Source organism: Equus asinus, chromosome 3 (genome assembly GCF_041296235.1).
Source record: "Equus asinus isolate D_3611 breed Donkey chromosome 3, EquAss-T2T_v2, whole genome shotgun sequence".
NCBI lineage: Eukaryota > Metazoa > Chordata > Mammalia > Perissodactyla > Equidae > Equus > Equus asinus.
This window is the reverse complement of record NC_091792.1, coordinates 85,785,790-85,799,139: the sequence shown is the minus strand read 5'-3', so window position 1 is coordinate 85,799,139 and position 13,350 is coordinate 85,785,790. Positions and strand designations below refer to the sequence as shown.

The 13,350-nt window shown below is 41.4% G+C and overlaps 1 protein-coding gene across 17 annotated transcripts in view; it reads left to right on the top strand.

The window, feature by feature from the left end:
- Positions 1–13,350, top strand: part of BMPR1B (bone morphogenetic protein receptor type 1B) — a 377,622-nt gene that overhangs the window by 359,326 nt on the left and 4,946 nt on the right. For 12 of the 17 annotated variants that reach the window (XM_070505348.1, XM_070505338.1, XM_070505345.1 and 9 more), the window contains 2 exons: positions 9,063–9,238; positions 12,773–12,936. In XM_070505348.1, the coding sequence (XP_070361449.1) occupies positions 9,063–9,238; positions 12,773–12,936 (340 nt within the window). Of the gene's footprint in view, positions 1–2,756; positions 2,991–9,062; positions 9,239–12,772; positions 12,937–13,350 lie in introns of those variants that run through there. The other 5 variants (XM_044766344.2, XM_070505337.1, XM_070505347.1 and 2 more) reach the window with 2 other exon arrangements.

Sequence of the window (13,350 nt, the reverse complement as noted above, 5' to 3'; positions counted from 1 at the left end):
CTCTCTCTCTGGGTTCTGCTGTCTACCTCTTAACTGTTTTCTCCCTGCTATATTTCCTGCTCTCTCTGCTTTCCTTCCTGGTTCCCAGTTTGGGTTGATCCATCCTAAAATGTGAGATGCCACATATTTCCTTTGTTCTCTAAGTTTTTGGTTTGCTCAATTGAATGAATGCTGTCTCCATAATATTCCCACTTGAACTGGGCAGTTTTGGGTCCTCTCTACCATTTTTCTAGACTCTGGAGTAGAGCATTTTGTAGTTACTTCCTCTTTGTCTTTCCCATTTCCAATTTTTTCTACATGCTGCTGCCAGATGTATTTTGAGGAAGATTGTCCCTGAGCTAACATCTGTGCCAGTCTTCCTCAATTTTGTATGTGGGATGCCACCAGAGCATGGCTGCTACCGAGTGGTGTAGGTCCACACCCAGGATCTGAACCCGCAGACCCAAGCCACAGAAGCAGAGCACACTGAACTTAACCACTGGGCCGTGGGGCTGGCCCCCAGATGTATTTTCTTGAAGCATAATTTTGGACATCATCATAACTTCATAGTTTCCCACAGCTTTGGGTTAAAATGTAGTTTCTATTCTGAATATTTTATATGTTCTCATACCTCCAAGTGTTTTTAACTTGGTTTTCTCTTTACCTGAATACCCAACATCCCCTCCTCTATTTAGATAACTGCTACTTATCTTCACAGTATCTTCCTTTGGGACAGCTATTATTATGACCTCACAAATCTGACTTTAGTCAGTCTTCTTATATCCTCCCCGTGACCCTGTGCATACCATCGTGACATTTCTCATGCTGTTGTGCAGTCATCAGTGACTGCTTATCTGTCATTCCCAAGGGAGGCTAAGCTCCATGAAAGTAGATACCGTGTTTTCTCAAATTTGCATCCCTAGTGCCTTTCCCTGGTGCCCCTTACTTAGGTGTTGCTTCAAAATTTTGTCTAACGGATAAATGAATGATTCTGTGTGGACTACAGGATGAAGACACAAAGCGCCTTTTCTTAGCTCCAGAGAGCCTACACCCACAGGATTGAGTCCGCCTTTCTAGTGTTATAGCCCACAGACTCTCCAGCGTGCCTGCTTTCTTCTGTAAGACTGAACTCCGTGGGTTTTCTCCACATGCACTTGTTTGCCCCTGCCTTGCTTTCCATGCACAGTCCCCAGCTTGGAATACACGTGCTTCTCCAGGTACCGCAATCCAATCTCGGAGTTGCCTTTAAGTCACTTTATGCATCCCCCAGCAAGGAATGATGGCATCATCTTCTCTACTCCTCTAGTAATTTCCTGGCTCTTGTCTTCTTGATATTATAATTCTTTTAGTACATGCCTCATCTTTCCTACTAGCCATGGGCATCTTGAGAGCATCATCCATGCCAAATTATAGGTATTCCAACATTGTTTTCCATCAATAATTGAGAACTCATTTTCTTTATAGAACTTCAAGTAAATAAAGAAAGTGCATATCTATTACATTTCTGAAACTTAGTTCTGTTTAATGTAAGGGAATGAATTGAATGACCTCTCAAATTTCATGCAAAGCCTGTTTCTAGGAAGTGGAGGGGAATGCTTTAAAGGATAATTCAGAGGTTTATCTGGCATATAATTGACTAGTTCATCAAGAGAGGGAAGATGTGAGGATGCTGGCTCAGATGTGCTGCTGTAATGGTCGCTTGATGCGCAGACCTCACATGGCTAAGGAGGAGCAGCAGGACCATTTTAGCTTTCAGGGCCTCAGTTTCCTCCTCCATTAAATGAGGTTGCATTTGATAATATCAGAGGTCCTTTTCACGTTTTTATTTTCTATGTGTCAAAAGAACTTTGCTCTTCTCAATTTTTGAGCCTCACTTTTAAACCTTGCTTTATATGCTTCTTTGGTTTCCACTCTTTTCCTAATTTGGGGTGCATGTGTGTGCACACAGCTATTTAGAGCATTTTATTACAAGAGGGGTCAAAGCTAACCCAGTGTTGAGTTCTCAGACTTCATATGTGAACTTCCTGTGAGAACTTAATCTTTACCCTGGTCTCTATATGGTAAGTGTTCTCTCAGGCTTTTAGGTCATTTCTGGGAGGTTCCCAGGGAAGTTGAGAGCCACAGAGAGAGTGGACTGTGCTTTAGAGATTTCCTGCTCATATAAATTTTTTGTCCTTCATGCGCTCTCTTGAAAATGATGTAAGTGCTGATGCATTTCCTGCCTGCCAGAGATTTAATCCAGGTGATGCTGTGGCAGACGTTACTATTACCCCAAACCTCCCTTTGGAGGAGAAAACAATGACACATGAAATCCTGGAAAGGAACTTAGAGGGCTTTTCACTTTTCACTCTGAGGATCAAGCAACCCCTCTGGTACTTAGGTGTCGGAATAATATATTTTCTTAGGGGGAAAATAAATCCTGGCTTAGAGCTTCTCAGGTATTAAATTTTAAATAGGAAACCTACAATGAAGACTGGGCTGTCACAAACATCTCCCAGTTGATGATCATCAAATTGTCCAGGTGAGGGGAGACGGAGGGGCCCAGCCAGGAGGGACTGAATTTCCTCGCAGTCTTTCTGTTGTCATTATTTTGAGCACTGCTTCTGGTTTGTATACTGAGTGCTTTTTTTTTTTTTTTTTTTAGTGATGTGGCTAAATGACTTGCTAAAGTCACAGACCAAGCTAATTAGTGGCAGAGTCAGCACTCCTAGGCGAGGTTTCTGCAGCCATACCTACCTTCTGTTGAAGACTTTTTAGTTCTAAAATTTTGTTTCTAGGAAGCCCTGAGATCCCTCAGGATTTAATCATAGAAGCAGTGAGTCCGTTGGGAAGTGCTGCGGAAAACTCTCCTCCTTGGTTCCCATCTGACTGGGCAGAGTTCACTGCAGCGGGTCGTCCCGTGGCTGCTTACAAGATGCTGCAGGAACACGAAGGGATGTGCGGCGCCCCTTCTTCTGAAGCCTCGTGATGACCTTTGATGCTCCCAGAGGTCGTTTTAGCCTTTCAAAGAGGTGATGCCATATTTTCCAGCATATGTCTTGTCTAGTTAATTTCCAACATCAGTTGTCAGCCACAGACAAACCAATGGGCTCCCTCACGTGTCTTCTGCCCCCCTGCCCTCTTTCACTGTTCTTTAAAGTTCAGTTCTTATTTTTAAAAAAAAGCTTTTTAGATTATTAAAGGTGTACAGTGTTTGCTTCTCCTCTTTCTCTGTTACCTTTTTATCTCCCTTCTCCCCCTCTCTCCCTTTCCTCTCTGTTTTAGGCATCAGCAACACCCAGCAGAAGACCACCCGCAAGTGTGCAAAGCCTCAGTGAGGGAGAGCCACCTTGCTGGCGCTAACAGCTCAGCTCCCAAGCTGGCATCTCAGGGCCCCGTGGGCTCTGCACGTGGCTCTCATGAAACTCCACCTTCAGTTGATGGTACAGTGGGAATGCACGCTGTGCTGGACCAAGCAGTGGCTTTTTCCTTTACATGACACTCTGGAAAGAATTCCTGCTATGGATTTATAATTAGGAAGCTTAATTAACATGAAAGATATTTAATACAAAACAAGGTTAAGACAGATACTATATTTTTAAAGACCCCATTTATTCCCTGCCATCAAAATAAACATCTTTTGCCTGCCCTTCATCCAGTGTGTAGTGGCCGAGAGTCTAAGGCATGCCCTGTTCCACTGAGTCCTGTGGGGAGCTCAGGTCCAGTCTCTAGTCCACCCAGGATCCTAGCTGGAGGCTCTGCTGGCAGCCTCTTTGCACCCACGGGAGCTCCATGATCCCGTCCGTCAGGGCTGTCACCCCTGCAGTGCACACACGCCACTCTAGGCACCAGTGTCAGACCAAGGGGGACACTGCGGAAAGCCTGCTGGGTCCAGGCAGTAAGGAGGTACACTGTCTGTAGACAGTAAAACTGCATGAAATTAGCACCATGTGCCAAGATTCCCAATGATGTTAGCACTACATCCCCAGCAGGGTGCGTTGCTGCCACCATCCTTTCCTTGGTATGCCATCCTGGCACCTTCAAAAGAGAAGAGGAAGAATATCTTCTCATTTCCTTTCTTTCTTCTCTTCTCTCTCACTGTCTCACAGTCTCAAAGTCTTTGCTCCACTCCCCCTGCCTGAAGCAGTTGCCTTGGGAACTCTCACTTACTTTGTGTCCTTTTGGATGAGAAGAGCCACTCAAAGTGTGTGCACACCAGGACGCCCTTTGGTCATCAAGGTAGACCTCTTATTCCACTCGGCTGGCATTTTCTTTATCATACCACTGACATCCAAGTGCTTTTGGTCAGAAATTAGAACTTTTGTTTTCATGCCTTTTTAAGTAATCCTAGCTGAGCACACCTTGCATTCTGAGATTCAAGTAAAATTACGCTTTATCGTCCCTAGTCCTCCCAGCACAGTCGGGGACGCAGTGTCATCCACAGCGTGTCGGGGCATCCTGAGGAGCCTGTCCTCTTTGCCATACCAGTCTATAGCTCCGCTGTATCTTGTCCCTGTTCCCCATGTCGTAGCTGCTGATTCTGCTCTTCCCAAAACACCATCAGCTCAAGCTTGAAGAGATCTTTACTGGGATATGTTGTAGGGTATTGAATTTAATCATGAAATTCATGCTGTCAGAACAATTTTCCTGATTTTTTGTTCCTTCAGGGCCTTAACATCTTGTCCCGACCCTAGGCCAGAGGGGAGAACCCCTCTTCTCCCTCGCTCACTTGCCCCTTACCCCACCCTCCCAAGTTACTGTTCGTTTCTTCCTCAAGAAAACTTTAGGTGCTTTTATTTTATCCTGTCTGAGCCCTGCTCTCCCTAAACTTCATAAAGAAAAATGCCTGTTAAAGTATGATTCTAAAATAGTGTTTTTTCCTAGAGAGGAATTTACCCCAAATCCCTTAATTTAGTTTATTTTGTTCACATTATATATATATATATATATTTTTCCCCCAATTCTACTTAAGTCTGTATCACACTGGTATTCACATTAACAGGGACAAAAGCCATGTTGGATCTCTTGGAAGTATTAATTATAAAAACATAAATGGGTAAAAGTGCCTGCCCCTGTGATTCTCTAAACCCAGCTCTTCACTCGTGGCCCCTTTGTGCAAATGCATCCCACCCTGCTGCGTGGAGGAGAGAAGAGAGGCCGTGTTTACTCTACCGTGAAGACAGCATCCATGTCTTTGATGCAATATTTCCAGTTCTCCCTGGTGGAAACTCATCTTCTCTGTAATTTTGCCCAGTTTATTTAGACGACTTTTGATCCTCAGACCCTTATGCCTCTAACAAGTGCCTGAATCCTTGAAATGAAAATTTTTCTAGGTCCTCATCCTGCTGAGTTTTTTCATTTATAATATATTTAATTATAATATATTTTAAACATATAGAAAGGTATAAAAAGTAATGAGGCACTCATGTAATACCTTAACATTATCAAATGTTAACAATTTGTCTTATTTTTGCCTCGTCTTTCTTCTGAAAAGAATTCCGATGTTGGAGATAGCCCTGTTGGCATTCTGTTCGTTATTTCACTCTCCTTTTTCCCTCCCAGAAATAACCAGTATCCTGAAGTTGGTATTATCTTTCCTGTACATGACTTTATAACTTGGCTGTGTGTGTGTAGCTGTGCAGTACGTAGGATGAGGCGTGGCTTGGGGTTCATTTCTCTGGCTCTGCCCCCCTTGTGCAGTATCCATCTTTTCTTGCCGACTGTCCTTCTCGCGCCTCCCGGCCCCTCCATGGAAAAGGAAGCGGGGAAAGCTGAAGGAGCGCGCGCCTTGTCTGCCTTCTTTCTCCTTCCGTGACTCAGCCCTCTTCGTGCGTGCTCCGCACTCTCTGACTCTACTTCCTGTCTCTTTTCTTCATTTCTTCTTGCTGGCGCTGTGTTAAATCCCTTTAGTTTCTATTTTTGATCTTGAAGATTAATAGAAGCTCAGTTTTTCTCTGCCCTTATTTGGGAACAGGTAAGAGGATGTTTCTGAAAACCTGAGAGAGAAATGCAGGTTAATTACTTTCAAGTATAGAAACGCTCCTGAGGGAAGAAGAGACAGAGTTGTATGTCTTGGAGGATCTGGTACTTTAGAATATCAGAGGTGAATTACTTACAGTGAGCGTGTGTGTTGTTTAAATGTACTGCTCAGGCATTTGCCGCTAGGTTAATAGTCATCTCTTACAAAATTAATTTTCTTAACAAAATTCTTGTATGTAATGTTTCATTTTATGGTCTATATATAATAGAGGTTTTTATATTTCTCTTTAAATTATCCATAGCGAAGTTTATTGTAGAAAGACCTTCTCCTCCTTTGGTTTAAAGTATATTCTTTACCTATCATGTGCAGAGCACACTGTGAGTGGAGATGATTGGGGCTGTGTTCCCTAGGGACATACCAAACAATGACAGACGAGTTTACAAGCTTAGGTTGGAAGATGAATATTTATTTATGTACTGCAAAGGAGGATATTTATGCAAATACTCTGAGGTAAGATATTTATTCGAATACTATTAGGAAGACACTTGGGTGGGGAGAGGAAGCGGGGGAGGGACGGGAACATGCTTAGCCCATTTGATGGACAAGCAAAATCCTTGACTGTGTGCTTTTTTTCAGTGTTTGAGGGAATGAGAGGTTAGAGATGAATATGTATATAGTTCAGCCGTCACAAGTCTTAATTCCATCATCAGGTAACAGTTACCTTTCAGTTTGCCAATAGGCGTCCATGTCACAAATTTCATTAGCCCTTCCTGACCTCCCAAATCCAAATAAAACATCAGGGAGCTAAGAGTGAGAATGGGAAGGAGTTGCCTAAAGTCTTCATCAGCTGTGGTCAGAGTCTGTCTTTGGCCTACACGCACCCCTTTGGGGCCCATGCTAAGACTGTGCTTGGTTTCCTTTCTCAGTGCGTGTTCTGGAATTAACTTAGGCCCTATGCTCTCTTCTTTCCATCTGCAAGCCCTCATGTTTGTTTCTCTTCATAGAAGCCAGACTTCTCTACCTGGGCCCACCACCGTCTTCCTCTGATGATTCAAAATGATAAATTATAACACACGCATACAACACATTAATGAAATACCACTGTGTGCTCACATAAGAGGTGTCCGCGGGTAGAAGAGGAGGAAAGAAATTACTTTATTCAATTGAAGGTGGAGCTTTTGCAGCATCTTTTAAATCTGATGTTTTTCCAGTTTTTGTTAAGCCTCTTCTTGGCTCACTTTCTTCCCTTACCATTTACTATTTAAATATAAGATGACATTATTCTATTACATCTTGCTGGGAAATACTAAGAATTCACATTCTAACCTCTTTTCCTGGTCTTCAAAAAGAGCCCACAACACTAAGACCTGCATTTACAGATGGTAAGGAATACCAGCTGTTTAGTTTGGGTCATTTTTCAAAATTTACGCTTTAACTTCTATTTTAGGAAAATAGCTCCTTCAGAGTTCCTCCTGGAAGATCGTGAGGGGACTAATGAGTATGCTGGTGACACGTCTGTTGGAATAGCTTCTGATTAAGGATTTTAGCTGGAAGTGAATTTTAAAAGGTTCTAAGATTGAAGCTTTATAAGGTTTAGTAAATGTAAACAGTTCTGAGATATAAAGAGAGGAACATCTGCCAGCCTTTAAATTTTCCCAAATGACACTAGATATTTTATGTTTTAGAGGATAGAGATTAATGCAGTAAGATCAAACCCAGAGATTTTGTCCAAAAGCAACTAGTGTTTTGGTAAGTTTGGTATTGTCTGTGACGCAGATGATAAATGGACTATTTGGTGTGCGTAACCATTTTCCATCTTGAGGGGAAATAATATGTAAATGCTTGAGAGTCAGTAGAGTGTAATGAAAAGAAAATAAAGCACTTCTTGGGAATTAGGAGTTAGGAAGGTTTATTCAAGATTTTCCACAAACTTCAGTTTAAAAATGAGTTTTGGTACCTTTTCTGTTTTATAGTTGCTTCATCCACCAAAAGTGGGGTTCACTGGGGCTGGCCCAGTGGGGTAGTGGTTACATTTGGCATGCTTTGCCTCAGCAGCCCAGGTTCTCAGGTTTGCATCCCAGACATGGACCTACACTACTCATCAGCCATGCTGTGGCAGCGACCCACAGATAAAGTGGAGGAAGATTGGCACAGATGTTAACTCAGGGCCAATCTTCCTCAGCAAAAAAAAGAGGAGGATTGGCAGCAGATGTTAGCTCAGGGCTAACGTTCCTCAGCAAAAACAAAACAAAACTAGGGTTTAGTTTCTTAGTTCCTCTAGTGCCTATTGAGGTAGTACTTGTTAATCTTCTCATACATGCTTAGTGCTGTGCTGGCAGTGATTTTACACATCTCGTCTCATTTGACTGTCAACCTGTCAAGCAATAGTAGTTCAATAGCTTCGAGACGTGGGTTCAGAACTCTGGCTCCAGCTCCCTGTGCTGAGGCTGTGCTTCTCAATGCCAGTGTGCATATTGATGTCTGTCCATCCTGAATTTTCTCCCAGTCTATGGGAAGTAATAAAATGGTCACACTGTGAAATTTTCATGAAACTAAAGATATTATATTCAGTTATTCCTTTCCTCTTTTGATTATAAATGTATGTTATTTGGTTTATGAAATAATAGTGATCATAGAAAGCTTTTCTATAGGTCCCTGCTTATCAAAGTAAAGCACTTGCAAGTCTGATGTCCCTTCCTTCCCCCCCTTTTTACCTGTATGTAGATTTAACAGTCTCATAACACTTGGCTTAAAAAATACTGTCTCAAACCAAATTGGCATGTGCACATGCCAATTTTAAAAGCAAAGCTATTAAAATATGAAGAGAAGGAAGGGATTTTTTAGACATTCAGTAATATTTAGCAATTATTTGGAGTTTATATTTTATCTAGAGGTAATGCAATCTTATATGTTGCAAATTCATTCTAATTGTCATCTTCACTGGGTTTTCACCTGTGAACATTTAATATTAACTTTTGGCAAGAGATATTTTTCAAGGAAATGTTGTCCCCTGGAAGGCTCTCCTTTCCCCCGTCTCACTGAACCCTGGTTCAGGAGTCACTTCTATTTGTTATTTGTTGGTCCTCCTCAGGGCTGATAGTGCTTTGCTGTACTTTGTCCTTAGTGACACGAATGAAGTTGACATCCCGCCCAACACTCGAGTTGGCACCAAACGCTACATGCCTCCAGAAGTGCTGGATGAGAGCTTGAATAGGAATCACTTTCAGTCATACATCATGGCCGACATGTACAGTTTTGGACTCATCCTTTGGGAGGTTGCTAGGAGATGTGTGTCTGGAGGTAAGTAACAGTGGAGCTTCTACAAATCCTTTCTTTCTCCTAGGAATCAGAGTTATTGCATTGTCCACAAAATCAGATTTTCTTTTTATTTCCCCCTTTTATTTCTGTTGATGGAGTCACAATCCTCCCAGGAAATGATATTTAACATCTTAGAATGATCTTTGACTGCCTCCTTACCTCCACCTACTACTGATAAATGTCTTGTAGGCATACTATCCTCTTGCCTTTTCAGAGATCACCCCCTTCTGCTCCATGTATTGTGTTCCTTCTCTCTTGAGCACTTCCTCCAGTAGTTGCTCCATCAAGTCAACCCTCCTCCCTACCCCTTCCGGCTTCTTCTTACCAACCTGCTGGGCCCCATCCACAACCCCAATGCCCCATTCCCTCTGACTTCCTCTGCACAGATGAAGGTAGAGACAAGTGTGGGTGGGGCACCCATTCTTTAAACCCCTACTTCTTGATTTTCTATACTGCTTCCTCATAAAGCCATTTGAAGTCATCAGCTTTTAACAAAAGGAAATTAAAGCATGAGAATATTATTATTGTTCCTGGGAATATTTCTACAAGCATAAGGATTCCTTAGTAAGACTAAGTAAGAAGGCATCCTTAAATATTCAGAGGTTTTATTATTATTGCTTGTAGAATTTTGCTTACTGCTGCACAATCCATCTTTGGGTAGATTCCCACACGTTTTAAGTGACGAGCTGAGTCTTAGGCTCTTCAGTGTCAAGTACCCTGTTTCTGGTTCTTTCATGGTTGTGCTGGTTAACAGACCTTGATGCCACTGCGCTTCTCATGATGGTCAATTTGAACTCACCGTCATGAAAACTTAAGCTTGCCCAAGATACAGAAAGTGCAGTGTACACTTAAGTAGCACTGAGATTTGTTTTTGGACCTGCCGTCTATTATCTGTGGACCTTGGACAAGTTACTAAACTTTGCTTTGATTTTCTCATCTTAGAAGGAGGTGAATTATTGTATCTGTCTCAGCGGTTGTTGTGAGGTTTCAGTGATTATAAAAAGAATGGAAACTGCCTGGCACATAAATAGCACTCAGTACATGTTAACTGTTAATTAAAATTTTCATTTTGGTTGGTAGAGCCTTAACTTATCTTTAGATTCATATTTAAACATAAGGAGAGACAGTTAATCGACAGCGTTTACTCTTTGGTGGAAAGATCGTCTTCAGTGCAGTGCCTTCCAATCTGGGAATTCTGAGCCTTCTACAAGCGTTTAAAACAGAGCACATTCCCTCTAAAGTGAGGGAACTCTTTTGTCCAAAAGGAAAGTTAACGTAAGAAATTTTTCCTAACCAGATATTGAATAAATCTCTCATCATAGTTATGAAGAAGTAACCAAGAAAATTAACGAATCACATGTGCCTTGATTTCATGCTTTATATAGATAAGCCTATTTTTAAATAATAAGCTTACACTTGTGTAATTAAGATAGGTTTGGAGAAGCTGAAGGAGCAGCAGAGTACAGGATTACTTTTCCAATTGTGTTTTCCTGAATATCTAAAGCAAAGAGGGCCACAGGAAGCCTCTGTTTGAAAGCCTGTGGGCCAGAATACAGGTGAAATGAATCGCAGCTTAAAAACAAGCCAGCCTCATGTGAACAGCACGGTACTAATAGCGTCACTAGGGCTGTCTGCCTGTGGAGGTTTGAGAGGTACTCAAATGTTCCCTGATCTCTGTATGACATTGACATGTATTTGTCAATGCCATTAGAGTCCCATCTCCACTCCATACCAACTGTATGGCCTTGGGCAAGTTACTTAATCCCTCAAAACCAAGTTTCCTCCTTTGTCTAATGTGGATCATAATGCTATCTCATAAAGTGTGTGTGAGAACTTAATAAGATAAATTACATAGCACACCCACTTCCATGCCTGGTATGTAGTAGGCTCTCAACAATGAGTTTGTTTTCTCTTTCCAGAGAGGCAACGCACAAAATTCTGTTCCCCAATACTGTCCTTTAGGAGATATTGGAAGTTTGGGGGCTTGTCTTTCTAGTCCAGATACTTTTGGATGAGTAGATACATCAAGATGTAGGCGTTACAAACTTCGGAAGGAAAGAGAAAATTTTGAAGTTTCAGGAGCAATTAAATGGCAGCTAATATGGAAAATTTTGATAAGGAGAAAGGAGTAAGGCCCATGGTTCAAAGACAGACTTGCCACCACCCGTGCATCAGTCCATCCAGGTAATGGCACCAACATTAGGCACTGAGGAAGATCAGAGATGAATTAGGTAGATACCGTCTTTGCCCTCCAAATGTTTCTAGAGCCATTGTCTTGAGAATTACAAAGGGAGGAAGAGCTGGAATGAAACGATGTCTCACATGCGTTAGACCCTGTGCCTTTATTACCTCATACAGAGATGAAACACAATGGAAGGGAGTGTTAACATAGATACCACGCGTAATTATGCTGTGCGGGCTCTGCGGGGCACAGCAGGAATGGTGAGCTGGAATGGTCTGAGAAAACTTTTGAACCCTCTGGTCCTTTATGATTATATATGGGTTTAAGTTTACGAGAAAGGGCATAATTCACACTTACAGGTTTTGTCATCAGAGTAAACCCCCAGTGAATTAATGATGCAGTAGATACTCTGCCTACCTGGTGGTATCATCTGTTCAGATGAAAAGCAATACTTCTATAAAAGATGATTTAGGATGGGGAGGATGGGTGCCCTGGAAAGACTGTTCAGAGCAGCATCCTCTGAGGACAGAGGCCACTTAGAATTATTGTGAGGAGTTCATCAGATAGGATTGGAAAGAAGACACAGGCAACCTGCTTTCTTAAAGGACACGAGGAAAAAGGTAGAAATTAGGAAAAATGAAATGAGAGAGAATTTAGCGTGATGAATGCTGTTTCCCTAAAGATGACATAGATTTGTATTTCTTAACCCTTCCTTCAACAACACTTATTCTTTTTCTAACAGTAAAGTATTCCTTGTAGAAAGTTTGGATAAATACAGAAAATTTAAAGAAGAAAATAAAAATCAGACAGTCCTTACACCTAAAAAACCATGGTTAATATTTTTAGGTGTGTATCATTTTACAAATTTTAAATGTGCAGAAATGCATTCTTATGAGAAAGCAGAAAAAAATGTAAATCTGACATTTTGTTAAAGTAGGATACAGTGCCAGATTTATTATGAGGTTCATAATCTCTACTGCAGTAATAGAAATAGTCACATATTATGCAGCATGAGTTTGGGATATGTCTGCCAAGTTTACGTTGAGATTTAATAACAGTTTTTTTTAAATTTGGCATATAAGAGCCTTTATAAAATTGAAAATAAATTTGAAGCACTTGTTTTATTTAGCTTTTGGAAATTAGAAAAAAGCTTGAAGACCTATAATAATATGATTTATTAGGCTTTTTATTCATTTTTTAAAATTAGATTGTCATGTGGGCACATTTTTTTCAAGATTTATTTTGTTGTTTTTCAACCTGAGCTTGTCTTTCGTACTGAACCAACTTTTCTTTGAGAACAGTATGTACACCTGACTTTTATTTCCACTTCACAGAAAATAACAACAGTCATAAAACCATATTTTCAGGTATAGTGGAGGAGTACCAGCTTCCCTATCATGACCTCGTGCCCAGTGACCCGTCCTATGAGGACATGAGGGAGATTGTGTGCATCAAGAAGCTGCGGCCCTCCTTCCCCAACCGGTGGACGAGCGACGAGGTGAGGCCTCCGTCACCATGTGGCTGTGACCAACTTGTAAACAGACTTTTTCTCCGTTTGCCAAAACCCCAAATGTTCATTACAGGGATTCTTCTTTTTCCTTGTTTTGATGGTGATGGAAATGTGCCTCATTGCAATAATTTATATGGAGCTAAGTGTGGTGTGTTAAATTATCTATTCCTTTTTTCTGTTTGATTTTATTACTTCCAGAATATATCCAGTGGGTCAACGTTCAGCCTGCCTAAGCGATAACATTATTTCACTTATTTGTGGTGTCCTGACACTTGCATAAAGGCTGTAATTTCTCTCTGTGTGTTTTTAAAACATGATGAATTTTCCTTATGACAAACCCGCATACAACAGTCTCTCATTTTGATGAGAGGCAAGAGAGGCATCTGAAGAACGCAGTTTTCT